We start from the raw sequence: 20,228 nt of genomic DNA on the forward strand, positions 1-20,228 counted from the left end.
TTCTTGGACTTAATTCCCAGATCCTCATCCTAGTTGATGAAGGTCTCTTCTTCTAGGTGGAGGACCTCGTCACTGCTGCCCGATTTCCTGGACTTGAACATGGACAGGACACTCTGGCAGAGGCCTGTCCATAGCTCAAAGAAAGATTTCCCCTCCCCAATCTACGGCCCAGGTCCCAACACTGCAAGCAAACAGACAATCTTAAGAGGTTCTTTGCATTCTAGGAAAAATAAAAATGCAGGAAAGTATTTTAAAATGGAGAAGGTTTCTAAGCCCCCATCTACTGACTGGCTGTTAATTCACAACAGGGTTTGCTGAGTGAAGACACACCCTCTTGTTAAAAAGACCGTGATGGGGTTTCTTGGGGCTAAGGAGTAACTTCCCAGGGGCCAGAGTGTCACAGAGTAAGAGACAAAAAGCCCAGGCAACAAACTGGTACTTAAACTTAAAACCCAGCAAAAACTCCACCTCCATAAGAACTTTTCAGAACAAAGTCAAGTGTGATAAATACCTAGTTCTTTCCTCTCAGCTAGCCCACAATTGTGAACACCGGGAAGCAAAGAACACACCACGGGGAAGGCACATATAAAAAGAAATCTTTCCGAACAAGTGTTATTTGTAGCATGCTTAAACTCACCGGGGCTCCTCTGTGTGAGAAACTCGAGGGGAAAAGTTGTTCTTTATTTTCAATTCCAACTCAAGGACTTAAATACATTATGCAACTTTGGAAGTACTCTAACGATGGGCTGGTCCAGTGCAGAACCCTACTGGGGCTGAAGGGCCACAGGCGTGGGGGCGGCAGGGGGGAAGGCGGGGGCCCAACACTGCTCTAAACTCACAGCTTTGCCAGGAACGAAAGCCCACACCACAGCTTTTGGCCAAAATTGTAAAATTCTTTTTCTGTTTGGGTCCCTGGAGAAGTGATAGCTGAATTCTTCTGGTTTCTTACTGGGGTGACATTCAGGTCACATCTAGGCCCTAAGGGATCTGGACCAGGGTTGTGCCCATAATGAATGAGGTGAGCTAATCAGTAACCGTATCCTCTGCAGCCTCACTGAGCTCAATGCACTGAGCTCAATGCACCTGGCAGCCAGAGGACAGGCCCCAAGACGGGTCATGAAGAAAGCAAGGAGAGCACAAATGACAAATGAAGGGAGTGACCAGAATATTCCAAAATTAACAGAAAAGAACTAGAATATGGCCGACTAGAGTGATCTTCTCTCAGGAAAAGAAACTGCACAGCCCCAGACCGGGAACAGTCTGCCATCTGCCAGCGTTGCAGAGGGATGGAGACTGTGATACAATATGGTTTGAGGCAGAGAAACTCTACACATACTGCACTTTTCTAGAAGCTGTAAATGACCAGTGTTTCTCAAGAGGGCTTAAAGTCTCAAGTTTGCTTTTCCCTGAGGGGAAACCAGCACTAACAGAAATGTACAGCAACCTGCATATGCCATTTAAAACCTTCTAGTAGCCAGTTCTCAAAAGTAAAAGGAAACAGGAAATGAAGACATTAACTCTAACAAGACATTCTATTTAACTCTACACGATATCTTGTCACTTCAGCCCGTCATGGCTCTGAAATAGCTGTGCACGGTCTTTCTCACCACAGCTCTTGAAATCTAGCGCATGTCCTCCCCCTGCAAAGCAACTCGGCTCCGACCGGCTGCCTCTGGACGACGCCCTGCGCCCACACTTGTCCGGCGGCTGCCACGCTGGACACTGTGGACAAAGCGCCCTCGTGCGCCCGCTAGGAGCCCCTGACTGACCCATCTAGACACACAGAGTAAAGCAGTCTCGCCACCATTACCTTTCAATGAAAGAATCACCAAGGAACGCCAAATGCTGTTTGGTTCAGATGGCCTGCCACTTCAGGGGAAAAGCGCTTCTTTCGGAAGCCCCTGCCAGCAGAGCCACAGCACAGCCGCAGCCATCCTCCCGAGCCCTGCCTGACCCACCACCCTCTCCCTCGGGGCCGGCTCCGTCCCGATGCTGCATGGGAGCCTGGGCACTTTGGTGAGTTCTGAGATACTCTACAGGGGGGAAAGGGCCTGCATGCTTGAATTCCTGGGATTTAACACTAACAAAACAAAAGGACCCACAATGTGAAAACCTGATGAAGGAGAAGCTGAATGTGATCCCACCTCCCCTACCTGCTTTCATCCCTTGGAGGAGAATGGTCCCTGCTCTGTGTTCTCAATTTATGAACGACATTGCCCGAAAGAGAAGAGCCCCCTTCTCATTCTCCAAACAGATACCATTTCGGGAAATGACACAATCATTTCTGATCATCACATGAAATCCTCATTTCCACTCCAGCTCTTGATGGATTAGAAAAGGCCCAGAGCCACAGTGATAGCGGCCTGAGTCACGAGGGACCAGGCTGCAAGGAAACAGGGACAGAAGCACCAGTCATTTCCAGTGGGCACGAGCCAGCCATGCCTCAGGATTCCTACCTTTGTGGTTGAAGATGCCCTCCATTTCCATGCTACTTCTCGAGTGGGCGATGCACAGAGAGCCGCAGGGAACCAGGCCCTCTGCAGCAGGGGACCGGTCGGTGGTCCGCACCAGACACCAGTCAGGCTTGTCGTGGGGCCGCTCCAAAACCTCCACGGTCTGGCCACGGCGGATGGTCAGCTCCGTGCTGTTGCAGGCGGTGAAGTCGTGGATCACCACTGTCAGCTCGCAGCCGCCAGAGAGCTGGGGAGGGAGAGACACCCGTCAGCGAGCCCCAGTCACTGCACCTGTGGTGCGGGAGGCTGACCTGGGCCAGCAACATCCTGGGGTCGGGGCAGTAACTTGCCCCCAGCCTGAGTCAGGGCTCTCCAGTTTCGCTGCCCCTTCACTTACCTTCAGAATTACATGGGCAGCTATTGACTGTCTTGTGTTTTAATACATGGTTATGATTTTTGAGGGTTTCACGGTCAGAATCTGATACAATTTTTCAGATGAGTGCCCATATCATTTTGGGCCTGAGACATTATTATCTCCCTGCTCAAAATGTGCTACAATAATCATCTTTCAAACCTAGGGCAACCTTGTAAAAGCTCTGTTTCAAGGCCACGGGGGGATCACTGCACCACAGGGTGCTAACGTGATCGTTTTATCTGAAATTTCCCTTCCGACTTGGCACCACAGCAGCCTGCGCTGTCAGCATCGGGGCTCTTGGCACCACGTGGGTCCAACATCGGGCTGTCGCACAGCAGGGAGACCAAAGAGGCCACGAGATCCCTACATATGGGCAGAGCATGCCTTGTTCTCTCTCCGAAGCCCTCCAGGATGCCTCTTAGTGGGCGCTCCCATCCCCAGGCCTTTCCAGAACCCCTGCCCACACTGTGCTTCAGCATGCCGGCCCACACACTCTGTGGACACTGGCTTCTTTCCCATACGCTCGTGCGTTCTGGCCTGAAGCTCCTTCCCTTCTTCTCTCCTCTCACTAAGCTCACTCCCATTTTCTGTCCATTAAAACTACCAACGCTTAGGCCCTCTGAAGCGTATCCATGAATTCCAGAAAGATACATCCACGCCATGATTTCTGCTTATAAAAGAGGTGTGTGGCCTTCTCGTGGCCACTCGCTTACTGTGGCCAGGGCCCTCTAAGTCTGCGCCTCGGACCGTTCACATGTGGGGACAGCTCATACACACACATGCTCATTAACATCTCCTACACGAGAGTGTTGTGAACCCCGTTCCCCCTCTCCAGACTGTCCCCTCTGGCTCTTCAACCCAGGCAGCCCCGGTGGCTCCAGCTCTGCTGCCAGTTCACTGTGGCCCGATGCGGCCCCATAACCACACCCTCTATGCCGAGGACTCCCCAAGCAGACACCCCAGATAACAGCTAGACATTATTCCCCTCATCGTTTTGGACGTGTCCCTCCAAAGCAGTCCAGGACATGACCCACCTCCCTAGTTTGTCCGTCTTCCAATGGTGGCTAATGGTACCACAATTAAGTTACCCAAGTTAAAAACTCTTGCGCTCCAAATACTATCAAATAGACCTAAGGCCGTCTCTCGGGTTACTTCCTTCCTCTGCCCAGCCATGCCACACGTTATGTGGATTTTGTGGTGGCCTCCTTACACATTCCAGGCCCACTTTCCACACCACGTGAGCACTGCAGGCAGTTGCCTTTTTGAAATGCTAAGCCTCCCCTTCAAGGACCTCAGATCCAAACTGCTGAGCTTGGGATCCAAAGCTCCCACAGCCGGGTGCCAGCCCGCCCTGCCAGGCATGCTCGCCGGCTTCTCCTCGTGGGATTCACAGCCTGGAGCGTGTCTTCCCTGAGGTGAGCCCTGCCTGCACTGTGTGCATGAGATCCTGGCTGCTCGGAGCCCCCATGTCCCCTCTAGGTCTGCTTCAAGCTCTGTCCGCCCATCAAAGCCCCCTGGGAAGCTGCTCCTGCACCTACCTCGTCACTAAGTTTGTAAATAAATTGTGTCACAATTCTGAAATAAAACGTGACTTCGGGAGCTAGCTCTGCCTGCGTTCAGCATGTCACATGCCCAGCCTTCTGTCCCCCTGCAGGGCAGCAGCACGGAGAACACACAGTCCAGGACAGCCAGCGGCCTGGGCTGTGGCCGGTGGGTGGAAGGACCGGCTGGGCCTCCCACTGGGGAGCAGCCTCGTTCCAGAGGCCTCGCCGCTCCCCCTCATTCGCAGAGACCTGAGAATCCATGCCTCCTGCGCAGGCTCACGGCCCCCTGGGCCCCGTCATGCCCTAAGCTGCTCATTATCCTCCGGTCCTAATGGCCTCTCTTTTGAGAGAAAGTTTAGATATTTACAATAAGAAACACATGTCCACAAGACAACCACAGAAAGCAGAACACAACAGAACTCTTCCATAACAAAGCACACATATCAACAGATGGACTGTCTTTGCTCGGCCACAAAGGCAATTTCTCACGAATGTTTAATCCACTCCGAAACGGTACACATTCCCCACTGGGAAAACCATGCTAAATCTTACACACATCTCCGTGAACCATCAAAGATGCTAACGTTAAAAGGTTAAAGGTAGAGGCCCAGGCTGGAGAATTTTCCCTGTGAAACCCCACATTATGGAAGTGCTTAATCCCTGTAACAAAAAGGAGGAATGTTTCCTGCCCCAGGGGAGGCGTGACCAGGGAAGCAGCCCCAGCACGGAATCCAGTGTGCTGAGGCCCCGCAGGGTCCACACTTCCTACAGCCCCCTGTAGGCCTGCTGGAGCTCTCCCACGGCCACCAGTGACCTGCCCGTGCGAGTGTGTCACCCCCTGCCCGGAGCCCCACGCCCCCAGCCCGTCACGCCGCCTGGAGGTTTCTCCACCCCCCCCCCCCCGCCCTGGGAAGCACAACTTCAAGACACATTATCTCATCACCAGCTCTTTGCTGGCTTCATTCTTGAGCGTTTTATTAATTTTTCGGACGGCTCAAAGCCACGTGGTGCATTTTGCGGGTGGGGGAAGGGTGGGAAGGAGAGAAAGGGGCTGCCCAGAAGGAACGTTAAGCTCGACTTTATTTCTGGCCCTGACTCCTTAGCCCCTCACAGAGTAATCAGAAACTATTGGAAACATCTGTGGACTTGACAGAGCATAATAAAAATCAAGCCTGTTCTGACAAAGAATCCCATACTGAGTTAAAATTCTTTTTCAAAGACTTCGGAGAACTTACTAACAGAATCTCCTACAATAATCTGTTTTCAAATAGTACTAAAATTATCATTAAAAAAAACAACCTATCTGCTTGGCTTTACCGTGAGAATCTCCTCCACAAATCTTTAAGGGAGGACTAAAAGGATGCTTTCTGGGGCACAGAAGTCCTGAGGATTTCTATCTCAAGGTTCACATCTGAAAGTTTTAAATTCACTATACAAAAACTGCCTTTAAAACCAGTTTGCTAACTTTAAAAAAAAAAACTTTTAAAAATAAAAGACTTAAAATAACTATTTTGCGGAAGCAATGCAAATCATCACTGCCTTTTAGGAATTAAATTCTTAAGTAGAAAAAGTTCGGATAATGAAGGGTGACTGAGATTGTACCTGTTTTCAATGCTATTTCCACCACCAGTGACCCGATTTCATTACTATACTGAGTTACCATTCCACTGATGGTAGTTTAAAACTCACTTCTCCCTTCTAAGCACACCCTGAGAAAGTTTTCACGGGACCCTGTTCACTTCTGTGTGTTTTACGGACTTCTGTCAGGGCTCCTGCCGGCATGCATGTAGTTTAGGATCACAACTGATGAAAATCTCAGCTTCCACGATTCACATGAACTCTTGCGAAATTCACATGAGGAGACAGTGCCCTCCTCCCCTCCAATCCTTCTGCTTTTCTCCTTTAAAAAATAACTGTGGTGCCTAAAAACCATGGCCATGACTAGGCCTTAGTGCAACACACCATGGAAACTAGCCATGAAATGCCTCCTGCAGGACCAGACCACCTCCTGCCCCTTGCCGAGGGCTTCCAGGGGGCACTCTGACAATCCAGACACACAGACAACCAGCGGACTCCAATGAGGGTCCCTCTGCCTGAATTCTCTCTAGAAAGGCTGAATGTGAACAAGCTGTGGGCGCTCACCCAAAGGAATGAAAGAAAGAAACACTCATCTCTGGTCGCTGGCATGTTGAATCTTCAACAATTACCACACAGAACAGAATTTTACTTTTTATGTTTTCTGGAGAAAGCGTGTTATATTGTTGCTTTACCTGAACCCAGTTAAGAGCAGTGACTCAACTGTTTTAGTCCCCATGGCTGGGGACTTCTGAGAAGCCCACCGCTCCTCAGGGCAACCCTCTCTGGTGCACAACGAGGCAGTCTGACATTGCAAGAACACAGAATTCTGGAGAGACCAAAGCAAACATGTGCTTTGAAGGATGGCGCTCCCAGCTGAGCTCTGGGGCAGGATCGGCTGGAGGGAGAACAGGCCTGTCACAACGGCCACAGGGGATGACGCAGCCCCTGCAGCAAATGATTCTACTTCGAGAACCGAAGTCAGCTGCAGGTGGGTGTCTGGCCAATTTTGTGAGAGCGATTCAAAAGGAATGTGGCATTGCGGTCTAATAAAAGCCATTTCCCCCCAAAAGAACAAAGTGTATCAACTCTGTGAACAGTCCCTCCTACAGCACAGTTCAGTCATTCAGAAACCTCACAAAAGAATCTTGTGGTTTTGTGGCGGTTTCACACGGAGCGGACCAAAGACAGACCAAAGAGTGGCCGCTTGGTTCAAGGGGATCAGGGAGTACAGCGCCATTACTGGCAACGCTTCCGAGAGAGGCCACCACCGGCAGCCAGAGATCCCCAAGGGAGTGCATCCTACCCCAGGCTCTCACCCACCCAGGCTTCCCACTGGGCAACTTCACCAAACCTGGGCAGCAGAGCCCCTGCTCACGCCAACCCCAATGCCAAGTCCACAGGGGAAGCCTCCACCAAGATCTGCGGCTGAGTTCTAGTGAGGACCACTGTCATGGGCTCTCACACATCGAGGGCATAGAAAGAAATCTGTGAGAACTCAACAAATGGTTATTAGGGTAAATTTTATATGGCTTTTACCACACACACGCAAAAGAAATCTGTGAGAGAATTTTTTTTTTTCCCCAAAATGGTAGCTTACCATACCTAACATTTTATCGAAAAAAGAAATACTGAGTGTGGTATTCAGGGATGTTAATTCTTCACTCTTGACTGACATGATCACACATTGGGTTTTCTGACACAAAAATAATTCTTAGAACCAAGGCCTCCTTGACGGTGTGATATACATGAGGTGGAATGGAAAATGAGATGTTAAAAAAAACCCAATTTAAAAGCCACAGCTAAAAAGGCAAACTTTAAATGTAAAACGTCAGGCCAAGTGGAGATAGGACAGTGATTATGTATCAGGCTTCAAGGCTTCACAGACCCTGACCTGCACCAGCAACCCGATTCCCCTAGCTCACATACTAGAACGAGAGATGCCAGCACCTGCTGAAGAAACAGGCACGGAGGGAAGGTGGCCAATGAATGAGAAGTTTAGTTGGTTCACAAAGAAAAAGGCACAAGAGCTGGAAAGTAGACAGCTGACCACTGTTACCTTGAGTCATCTGGTCCTGGAAACCCCGAAGCTATGTAAGACACTTTCACCCAAAGAAACCCATTTGCTGAGTTTCCTGAGTGAGCAAGACCATCCTTCATCCAGAAACGTTAATGTGAAATGACTCTTTGTCTTTGATGGAGGAACACCAACCAGAAGAGCTAAGAAATGACAGTTAGCCAGGTGACTGCGCTTCCCACCAGAAGGAATTACAACTAGAAGAAACCTCTGGGCTCAAGTCCAAATCAAAACTATGTCATCACCTTCAACAGTAACTTTGATCAGTACTGTAAAATTTACATTAAAAAGCACTTTTCAGTGCACCACTATCTTAGTAAACATTGTTGTTATATTTCTACCGAAGCTTTGTATTTAAAAAAGAAAAAAATCTGCTTTTTCTTAGAACCAAGGCTTTCTGGGGAGCCTGGGTTGCTCCGTTGGGTAAGTGTCTGACTCCTGATCTCGGCTCAGGGTCTTGATCTCAGGGTCGTGAGTTCAGGCCTCGCACTGGGCTCCATGCTGAGCATGGAGCCTACTGAGAAAAAAAAAAGGAAAAGAAAAGAAAAAGAACTGAGGCTTTCTACTTTAGCGTGGGCAATTTTGTTTTTCTGATTAACTAAAATTATCAAAGACTACATTCCACTTTGTGGTTTCATGAAAGCACTGAAAAAACTTGTCAAAGGTTACAAAAAACCACAGCCACTTAGGAAAATAGAAAACAAAGATTAGCAAAAGGAAGACACAAACACCAGGTGCGCTCCATCCCCCAGACTGCTGGCGCGGGTGGGGGCCTCATCTCCCGGGTCATTCCTGTCCTGGAGCACCTATCCTGGGCCTGCCCACTTGGGTGATGCACGGACATCCGTGAATAGCGTGCAGTCATTTTACACGTGTGCAGCCACAGTACGGCTCATTCTGCGGGGTTAAAGATGAGTGGGGGGTAGGTTTTTCGCAAGAATCCCCCCTCTTCTTCAGTGACTGCCCATTCAGTATGGGGCATCTCACTGTGAAGCGCCACCCCAGTGCTCATGTCCAGGCACTCACACTGAGCAGTTTATTCTTAGGGCAGCTTCTAGCTCCTCATCAGCACAGTCCAATCCACTGCCATCCAGAGCGGGCAAATACAAGGACAGAGAGGCTGACACAGACAGCCATGTGCAACCACCGGGAATGAACAGCAACGGTCCAGGAAGGAGGGAGCAGACAGCACTTCTGACAAAGACCCAGCAATCGCTGGGATTCCTTAAGTGCTCAGAACGTGCTCGGCACTGTTCCCAGCACGTCACACATTTTCAGTGCGCACAGCCCCGTGAGGTGAGTCGTTAGGTCCCGTCCCCAGTTACAGATGATGACACTGAGGCACAGAGAGGTGAGCTAACTGCCCAGGGCTGCTGAGGAGTGGAGCCCAGGGGTCTGTCTGGTGAGCACGTCCTCGTTCCTAACTATCTGCTGTCACACTGCGAGCAGTGGCAGGTGTACTCTGTCTGGGGAGACTAAAATTCTGCCCTGGAGAAAGGCTTCCAGATTAAAGCACTTGCTGTTATGCCCACACAGGGGCACACCAACGCGAGGTCCCGGGAGACTCAGAGCTCTGGCAAGGCCAGCAGCTTGAGCTCCTCCTTGGAGCCAAGGTGCCCTCTTGCTTCCAGCACCTTCAGCGGGGGGAGAGCATGGAGCCAAAGCTGCGGGAGCTCAGAACCAGGGCTCATGTGGCTCCTGGCAGGGCCACTCTCTGCCCGGTATGCCAGCGAGGTGGGCTGGAAGGGAGAGGGAAGGCATTTCCTAAATAGGCTCAGTGCAAGTTTCCTTTCTCGAAAATGTGAATTTGGCCCCATTTTAAAATGCACACTGCAATTTACATAAATCCGGCCAAGTTCCTATCGTTAGGATGTCACTTCATAGAGGAAGTTGGTTGACTTTTTAAACTACATAAAACCCCCTATCCCCAACACAGTGCTACAGCGCCTTCATTAAGAGTAAAATGAAATCACTTATTCTAAATACGTGGATTCATAGATTCACATTGTAAGCTTAGGGCAGTTCATGCCAAGTGTCAGTCTCAGTTGAATTTCTCATTCATTAAAAATCAGAACTGCATTACCTATGATGTAAAAAAGCTCACACGGGCCCCAAGGGCTTGGGGCAGCTTGTCCACAGGCCCCTCATCTTGCTTCAGTGATTCATCTTGACCTCAAGATGCTTTGTTCTAGAGTTGCCTGTATCTGATTCTCGTATTTTCTATTTTCTTTATAATATAAGTTTTTGTTATATAAAATAAACCACAGACTAATAAGGCAAATAGAAGAGAAAAAGGTTAAAAATGCTTCTTTAATACATTAAAATATTTAGCTCCATAACTAGCGCTAATGTGAATGATAAGGTCTGGACTCGAGCTGGTAATTAAATCCACATTTTGTTCTTGGCTTTAGCTGTCCGCTGCTGGGTGGCCCTGTGAGGGTCATCCGACCTCCCTCATCTCCTCAGTGTCCTGAAGGCTGGCTCAGCACTCTCCTCCCTACCTCAGGGAGACAAGCTCAGGACAAATGAGATAAGAATCTGGCAACCATTTGATTTCTTTGGACTCCGAATTATATTTTTATAAGATCATTTTATCAGCCTAAGTACCACGAATATGGACAAGAATCGCTGCTAAACTCACTCCCGGAACAAGGGGGTGGCGTATTTCAAAACTGATGTTTTCAAAGAAAGAACTGTGCTCGCGAGGCGTGTTTGTACCCGGCTCTGCGAACAGGGCTCCTTGGAAAGAGGGTGTCTCCAGGAGACCCTCCTCAACAGACTCTTCCAGAAACATCCTGTGCGCCTCCTAGAGCATTACTATAGCACTGGGCACAGAACTTTTCCTTACGAACGCTCCAAGAGGCCAAGTCGAAAACATCCCCCCACCCAGTTTCTGAAATGTAACCGAAGTCCACGATAACAACTAACTCACAACAGGCATCATAAATTAAGTCCAACAGGCAGAGTATGGTTAAGTAATTTCCCTCGCCCGGTCTATCTGCCTGTGTCATCAGAAGCTGCTTAAACCTAAAATATACACGGTGGAAAGAACCCCGAGACAAGAAAACTTACTGCCATCGGACCGGAGGGGGTTTTCTGGCTAAGCCGAGTTCAGTCCAACAGTGCATTCTAAAGCTGACTCGAAAAAGGATGCAGTTTCCTAATCTCAAAATGTATTTTCCTGACACATCTACTGACCCTGAAATATCTACTAGAAGTATAAGCAGGGAGACAACAATAAGAAAGCCCTCTGGAAGCTGAGAACACACAAATCCTGGCATTCGCATAGCAGCAAAGTCTTCCTTTCTTTCTCATCAGGCCGAATGGGAACATCCTCTCCAAACTCCACAGATTTTGAGTTACCATCATGAAATCTCACATGCTCTTTATTCTCAGCCCAAATACAGACCCAAGAACTGAAGAAGGCAACTGGCTGCAGGTCTGTGGTCTTAGGATGACAGCTCATCCCTGTTTGGTACTCTTGAACCTACCAAGGACCTACGATCTTAGGGAGGGGTATTTAAGGAAATACATGCCAGGTCTACATAAAAGAGGAGTTCTGGAGTGTCATTACTTCCAGATGGCTAGGAGTCATGGGAACGCCAGGCTGGGAGCTGCCCAGCAGGAGAGCCTCTGTACAGCTCAGGTGGAGGGTAACGGCCGTTAGCTGCAGAAGCGGTCATCAGGGAGTTCTGAGCTCCACAGTGACGTTCGGAGAGAGGGCACCACATGAGGGAAGCAGAAAATGGTGAATTACCTCTACACGTAGAAGACTCAATAGATAGTTCCTTAAAAAGCCTAACATCCCGGGGCGCCTGGGTGGCTCAGTGGGTTGGGCTGCTGCCTTCGGCTCAGATCATGATCTCAGGGTCCTGGGATCGAGTCCCGCATCGGGCTCTTTGCTCAGCAGGGAGCCCGCTTCCCTCTACCTCTCTCTCTGCCTGCCTCTCTGCCTGCTTGTGATCTCTGTCTGTCAAATAAATAAAATAAAATCTTAAAAAAAAAAAAAAAAAGCCTAACATCCCAGTAGGAAAGCAAAACTTTATTTATCTCTTTGACAATTTCATTCAAATTTCTTATTTCTACAAAGTAAATTTTAAAACTCATTTCTAGAGTAAATCTATGAGAGTAAGAAATTCTAGAGTAAGTTCTATGAGAGTGTATCTGGGAAGAACATGAACTTGGGACTGACGGGCCAATCGGTGGCTGGTGATGCCCACCACGGCGAGTCTGTGAAGGGCCTGAAGGTGGGTGGCCGCAAGAAACATTGCTATTACACCCCAGATGCCTGACATGTCCCTTTTCTCCTTCCTCATTTCTACCATTGGCGAGACACATTTGCCACTGGGCTCTGAACAAAGTAAAATGAGACACTTTTTCTTCTCCATCCTATTACTCCAACCAGTCTACTTTCTAGGACTTATAGTTTGATGAACTCAAAAAACTAAATAGAAAAAACAAATGACTCAAACCAGAAGGATCTTAAAAGAGAAATCACTGTAGGAAAGCAATACTTTAAAACTCACTTCCTTCTCTCCTGGACCCTGCATTACACACCGGAATCCTCTGCAAAACTGGGTGAGGAAAGTGCCCCCATCTGGGCCTCTGAGACCTACCAATGGAAACAGTCCGAGACTGGACCCTCACTGGAAGTCAGCAGTCGCTTCCAAAGGACGGTGAAGTCAGGACACTTCCTGCTACAAATGTGCTGTGCAAATACCAGGCCAAGAACAGACTCCTGCGTGTCTCCCCACCCCCTCATCGGGACGAATGCAGAAAGAGCAGCCTGCATCACATAGTGGGAAACCAAGAATTCTGAACCGGTGGCACTCAATAAAATCACTATTCACTATCAAATAATCTTTTTGGAGAATTTGGTCTAGCAGTTTAGAAACAGAACATGTGCTCATCTCAGTGGGAACAGAAGACTTATTTAGCTGATGTGAATGTCCCCCAACTGGCTTTTATGGAGGACCCTGATTAGCTATGCCTCATGTCAGCCTGGATTCCGAATTCTCCTGCTCATTTATTTTGTTGGTTCTGGGATTTGCTGGGGACAGATCATGAGGTGCTCTACACCCCTTCTGCAGAAGGGAGAGCTACATGGATGTTTTGCCGACCAGAATGGCTGCCCAGCCGTTGGCACAGGCACGGGCTCCTTCCGGGCTGCCTTTCCTGCACCTGCTGCACCTGTTCCCAGGAGGAGCCGCAGGGCCCACCTGAGGATGCCGGCGCCCCTACTGATTCACAGCAGCTTCTCGTCTGGGCTCTGTGCAGCATTTAACTTAAAATAACTAGTTCTTCTGCTTCTGTAGAGTTACAGCTTAAACACCTGCCCTAGAACACCCTGACAGAAAACCATGTAACGACACTGGAAAGGTCAGGCGATTTTTCCTGAATCCTCAGACTTTACCCCCAACACCCCCAACTTTTTGTCTCTGCTTCTACTCCCAGCACCACTTAGCACATAGCAACTGTCTGGAAATGTTGGTGCCAAACTGTCATTTATAGATAGAAACAGGCTGCTTCGTAGCAGATCCAAGACTGCATCACCCACCCGCCAAAGAAAGTGCTGGTTGCAGCTTACCTTATCACTGTCCAGCGTGTTCTGAGACGTCCGTGAGGCGATGGAAATTGTGTCCGGCTGGCTGCTCCCATCGCCCTGGCTATCCAGATCCTCTCCATCCCTGAAGAAGCAAATAAAGTTTTCATTCCTGACACTGCTGGATTTCTCAAGACTGGTGGAGGGCAGCTGTCAGTCACTGGAGAGACAGATTTGTTCAAAGAGGCACAGAGCCATCTGTGTGACTGCACCAGCATTGTGAGAACGGTGACAGGAGGCCACCTCAGCTGCGCGCTGGGCTGTGTGTCCAACACGTGTCCTCCGGGTAACGTGCACAGTGGTAAGACACGGTTGTGGTCATTTCCATCACAGAAACGAGAAATATGAACACCTAGGATAAGATGTAGCTTGTCCCGGTCCCACGCATGACCTAGACACGCATCCAGACTCACACGTGCTGTGGGAAGGGCAACAGAAAGGGATGTGCACGGAGCCCCTTTACTTTAAGCTGAAGGAGGTTCTGGTCGTGACAAAGCAACTTCATTGCTAAGAATGAGGTTACACCTAAACTATATTAAAAAAAAATCCTCAAAATATTTAAGAAAGATGATCTTTGAAAAACAGTAAGTTAACACCGCCTTGTTCCCTCCCTACCAACCAAACACAGCTACCCTGAGTCCCAGCACTAACCTCCTTCCCTTCTGCCTTGTGGCCGGCGCCGTCTTGGGGATGTGAATGGGCTCCTTCAGGGCTCCTTTCAGGTGAATAGTCCTTTCCTGTATTACTTCGCGGATGTGCTTTATCCAGTCCTGCTTGTTCTCTATACTGGAAGCCTGAACGAGGTGTGAGAGTCAGTCAGGATACGGAAGCGCTCCTTTCCAGAAGCCACACTAACCACGCCCAGGTCACCCGCATTCCTTGTTTCCCATTTTCAAAATAACCTTCCCGCAGAACAGCAACACATCCCATGTTTACTTTGCCATTTTGAGTATTTTTCAGTCAAACCATTTTTATCTTACAGCACGTATGTTACTCCAGATCTCCAAATATTGTAATAATCAATCATCCCCCAGCCTGCAAACCTTGTAAGCAGCGCTGGGTAAATATGAAAGTGCAGCTCATCCCAAGCCCAAGTGTCCCTGAAGCAATTTAGGCAAAGACCAGAGGTCGGGGGTTCCCAGCCACCTGCATTGGTGCCCATGTCCCTCTCCCTCGTCCCCTGCACTCTGTTACCAGAGCAGCCCCGCCTGCACCCATGCTCGCTGCCCTAGCACTCTGTGGAGTCGGGCGCCCCCTTATCCTCGGGTCAGAAATGGGCCCACGGTCACACGGCTGGCATGGGAAGCAGCCGGAAAGCTCAGGCTGGACAGATGGCATCCATGTGGACGTCAGAGCCCGGCCTCCTAAGCTCTGCCTTTACCTACCCCAGGTCACACCAGTAGCGTAAACCAGTTAACCTACTGCGAATCACAGATGGCAACAGCATTACAACTTTTGAGAACTATTTTCTGAAAATGACACACAGTCGATATTCAATAAGCATTTGCAGAATGAACACACAGGGTGGTACTCCTTCCAGATTTTTTTTCCTTTCTCTTGGCCTCAAAGAAGGTTTCTTTCTTTCTTTCTTTTTTTTTCCTTCTTTTTGCATGTTCTGGGGCTTAATAACAGTTTTTAATTTCCTTGTGGAAAACATCAGCCTCCTATGACATAAGCACAATTCCCTGTAAGTGACTCAAACAGTCGTCACAGGGATTACAGCTGAGATCCTGACCAAGAGGGAGCATTTTCTCATGGCGCACCTTGTTTTCAAAAACAGAAAGGTCAAGGCCCAGGTTGGGAAAGGAAATTAGAGTTGGGACTATCTTTCCCCTATGTACAAAGTTTTAACTGGAGGCTGTGTCTTTAAAGTCACTTAGAACTAGGAACAGGGAACTAAATAAAGGATAACAGCAGCCTCTGGCCTCCATTCCCAGACCTGAGACTGGGAAGCAGATCTCAAGTTCTTCTGGGGCCAGAGGCAGGAGGATCAGGGACTAGGGGAGTCTGTGCATGGAACAGAGGTGTTCTCTCGGTGCAAAACTCTGAAAACTGCAGATCTACTGGCATTGAAATGCTTGATATAAGCATTCAGGTTAAACTGAGAGAAGAATCTGAGAAAGAACATTTGGCTGGGTTTAGAGACAACTGAGGGAAACTGTTAAATATGGTTCACAAAGAAATGAAATTCTCATGATTTAATAGGGTGAAGTGATCATTACATTTATGGAGAGGAATTCTCTCGACCTTAAAGAAATTAAACAAAGAAAACACGTGCCAATTTTTCAGAAAAATAAGAGAAAGATAAGCCAGCTAAATACTAAATAAAAGGTCCCACTTGTCTAAGAGATGGGAATAGCTTGTTTTGGACTCTAAGTAGTCTCCATCCGTTTATGGAAGGATTTGGAAATCAGGTTCTCCCTTCCAGAGGACAACATAAAAAAGACCACAGCTTTGTTTTCTAACTACTAGGCCATCAGTATCATGGTCATTTCTATCAGTACCTCCTCCACCACCATCATCAACTCTACCAGCACCACTGTCTCCCCTGCCACCACCACCTCCACTACCATCTCCAACACAACCACCTCCATCTCCACCACTTCACCACCACCTCCAGCACCATCACTCCCACCACATCTCCGTCTCAACCACCTCCATCATTTCCACCACAACCATCTCCATTTCTACCACCACCACATCCATCCCAAACACCTCCCCCCCACCATCTCCATCTCAACCACCTCCTCCATCATCTCCACCACCTACATCTCCACCACATCCACCACTACCTCCTCCACCATCACCTCCACCATCATCTCCATCTCCAACACCACCTCCACCACCATCACCTCCATCATCATCTCCATCTCAACTACCTCCTCTGTCATCTCCACCACCACCACTTCCATCTCAAACACCTCCCCCCCACCATCTCCATCTCAACCACCTCCTCCATCATCTTCACCACCTACATCTCCACCACATCCACCACTACCTCCACCACCATCACCTCTACCATCATCTCCTTCTCCAATACCACCTCCACCACCATCACCTCCATCTCAACTACCTCCTCTGTCATCTCCACCACCACCACTTCCATCTCAAACACCTCCCCCAACCATCTCCATCTCAACCATCTCCTCCATCATCTCCACCACATCCACCACTACCTCCACCACCATCACCTCCACCATCATCTCCATCCCAACCACCTCCTCCATCATCTCCACCACCACCACTTCCATCCCAACCACCCCCCTCCCCATCTCCATCTCAACCACCTCCACCACCACCTCCATCACCATCCCCACCACCTCAGTCCCTGCCTCCACCATCATCTCCATCTTAGCTGGCATTTCCACCTCCACCCGCACCTTCTGCATCTCCAGCTCCACCACCACAAAGTAATCTCTAAAATGAATGAGGACATCATTTCCTTTAGTCTCTCCTTGGAAGGCAGAGAAGTATTACTCGAAATTCCCCTAGAAAGCTTTCATCTGATAAAGCCTGTAGGGAGCCTTATCCTTCAACTGCATCATGAGTATTTTATTATATCCTAAATGAAAGTAGTTCAAATCTGACTAAAATATCTGGCACTATTTCTCAGATTCACCCTTTGACATCTGTCACTGTAGCTAATCTGGATAAATACTATGAGTTGGAAGTTTTATGGTTTTGAGTATACTTTAAAATTTTATGGCTTAGGAAAGTTCCGTTATCTAATATTTAGCTATCAGTGCAATTTCTATTTTATAGGGCTTTATGCCAATACTAACAAGAACACACTGGGCTGGTAATCATATATTCATTGCAAAACAATCCATCATCTCCACGGGAATAAAGATCTTAGAAACACAATGGCTTCCATTAAAGTACAAATTCTTTAAGAGCAAGGTACCGAGGAGAAATTCATAGTTGCTGGAAATACTGGTGAGAGATTAAAAGGAATGTATGAGACAGAATCCCTGGCATGCAAGTTCATACACCAGAGTCCCATTAAGCTTTTGGCTCATCTCCCAATATTGTACAAACCTTCAGCAACATCTTCCACAGAACATCCCAAAATCACTTATGGCCTTCCCAGACAGCTAAAAAAGACAGTTCCATCTGTATTTTCTCAAACACAGGAGGGAGTACACAAGACACCTGAGTGCCCTGTGTCTTTCCTTGGAGAGGCTGGTACAATGGAGGCAGAGTTCAAGTCAAATATTCAAACATATATTCCTCCTCCATCCCAATATATACCCTCCAAAAGCACCCTTAGTGTTTTTGAACACTTTGAATCATAATATTATCAACCCTTGTAACTGATCATTATCTCCCTTTCTTTCTCTGCCCCTTAACCAGAAAGCCAAAGAGCCTGGGACCCCATGAAGACTCTCAGCACATTCAGCCCTGGAATGGCCCAAGGCCTTCACAAGCTCATCAGGTGCCTATTTGTCTTTGGAAACTGGACAAAGTGTGCGGTGAGAGCTGTTGAGCCACATGTCCTTCCTCCTGTACCTTAACCTCCTGCACCTCTGATGGAATCGACTAATTTTTTTTCAGGCAGAATGGGAGAAGTTTAAAGAGATTTCTCTCCATCTGACCTTTATCGTAGAAGAGCAAAGTTTACTTCAAGGCATTTTATCACTAGAGTACCAAACTGAATTTATTCTTTTATTCTTTTTGTGATAATCACCTAACTCGAGAGAACACAAAAGAGCAAATAAAAGCATATGAACACCAATATATTTCAACAGGAAAAAAAAAAAACCATTAAACTTGTCCCACAGCACATTCCCAAGCTTCAAATGAACATACCTTAAGGACAATTTTATTATCTGAGGTTGGTGTCCTCCCCACCCACAGTGCAAATTTGCAAGGATCTCCTTCAACGTGTTCCGTGACACCCAACTCTGAGGTCTGGATAAAAAGGTAATTACATAATTAGATGACTGTAAGATTCCAGCAGGATACAGAACAAAGACCAAGAAAATGGTTTTTGGTGGCTTGTGGTCACGCCAGGTTCTAACAACATAGTTTGTTTACGCTAACGGGTAAGCCTCCGATCTTACTGCAGTTAAAATGAGAGGATTTTGTTCTCAGGCCGCCATGATTGGTTGCATCCCTTCTACTTCCCCTGTGCGCATCTACTGGAGATCCTGATGAGGGAAAACCAGCAAATCCAAAGGAAGGAAACCAAAATATCTAAAAATCCTCTTACTGGAAAATCAAAGAGTTGACCATTTTCAACTCATAAACAACAAACCAAATCAGTCTGAGTTGCAAAGAAGCTCCCGCCATGCATTTTCGGCACGAGTGGAGCAGCTTCGAAGAAGGCACATAATGTCTTCACAGTTATTTCCCGATTTGTCTATCAAAAGCATTAACTTTTAGTATTTTGCCAATAATTATAAGGGCTAAGAGACAAAATTTCTCTCTGTGACATGTGCAGTTGTGATGGGAGCACGTGGAAGAGCAGAGGAGAAGGTCAACATCTTCAGTCCCTCCCCCACAGTCAAGTTCACCTTCCTGTGTTTCCCCTCTCCAGCAAAGGAAGTGATTCATAATGGTGGCCTCGAAGGGAACCTTAACTTTTGAAAGATAAATTAAATGAAGATGTATCAGCTTCTAAAACAGACTAGCTTGGTCTCTGAGGATAGATTAAAGGCAGCTAGTGAAATTACTAGCCAGCAATGCTGCATTTTTTCTTTCCAGTTACAATATGATCTAAAATGATGTAAGGTGGGCTGTGAGCCAAAAGACAATCTCAGACAGGATATAAGCCAAAGAAAATGGTATGAAAACCATTAGTTTAAACTTGCAAATTCCAAATTATTATTAAAGATGATTTCTACATTGGTAGTACTTTATTACTTTGGGAACTTGATTAATATATGGATACCATAAAAATACATAATGTAGATGATGTCCAAATTCCAAATATCTACCAGTATTTATAAGTGATCTGTCATATCTTGTGTAAAGAAGAAACCAAATTCTATACATCTCTTATTCTTTCTCAGATGGTGATTTTTCATTAGTTTTGCACAATCCTCCCCCTGCCTGACCCTGCCCAGCAGTTCTGTGATGACAGCCTGAGGTATTCCCACGAGGGGAACACAGAAACACAGCGGACCATGAGGAGGACACCTGCTTGAGGCTTCTCGGAGAGTCGGCATGTGGTTTTACACAGAGACTTGTTATTTGTTGGAAAAAAGGCATCAGCTATATTCTTTTGGCATAAAGTACACTCACAAGTTAAAAAAGAATTCAAATGCAACACAGTATGCACCCAGCACTCAAGGGTGGGAAGTAATCTCTGCACAGATGGGATAGTGGACCTTTAGAACTATTTTTGCATATGTATATTTTCTCTAATAACCATATTTTGTTAGTGTAAAGAACCCTAAATTTACTTGTTTATTTTCCACACATTTACCTTTATTGAAAGAAAAATTCACCCCAGATTATTAAGAGCCTACAGCCAGCCACCCAGGAAGGCTGCTTAACGTATCTTCCAACATTGGTGAAAGGAAAATTAATTAGAATGATAAGAGAACTTAATCGTAGA

General features: G+C 47.5%; 1 protein-coding gene across 2 annotated transcripts in view; it reads right to left on the reverse strand.

Moving 5' to 3' along the window:
- Window positions 1–20,228, reverse strand: part of TRIO (trio Rho guanine nucleotide exchange factor) — a 226,386-nt gene that overhangs the window by 74,286 nt on the left and 131,872 nt on the right. For both annotated transcript variants that reach the window (XM_044233736.1, XM_044233744.1), the window contains exons 30-33: window positions 18,476–18,577; window positions 14,318–14,460; window positions 13,652–13,751; window positions 2,457–2,700 (exon numbers count right to left, since the gene is read on the reverse strand). In XM_044233736.1, coding sequence (XP_044089671.1) covers window positions 2,457–2,700; window positions 13,652–13,751; window positions 14,318–14,460; window positions 18,476–18,577 — 589 coding nt within the window. The remainder of the gene's footprint in view (window positions 1–2,456; window positions 2,701–13,651; window positions 13,752–14,317; window positions 14,461–18,475; window positions 18,578–20,228) is intronic.

This window comes from Neovison vison, chromosome 1, assembly GCF_020171115.1.
Source record: "Neovison vison isolate M4711 chromosome 1, ASM_NN_V1, whole genome shotgun sequence".
Classification (NCBI taxonomy): Eukaryota; Metazoa; Chordata; class Mammalia; order Carnivora; family Mustelidae; genus Neogale; species Neogale vison.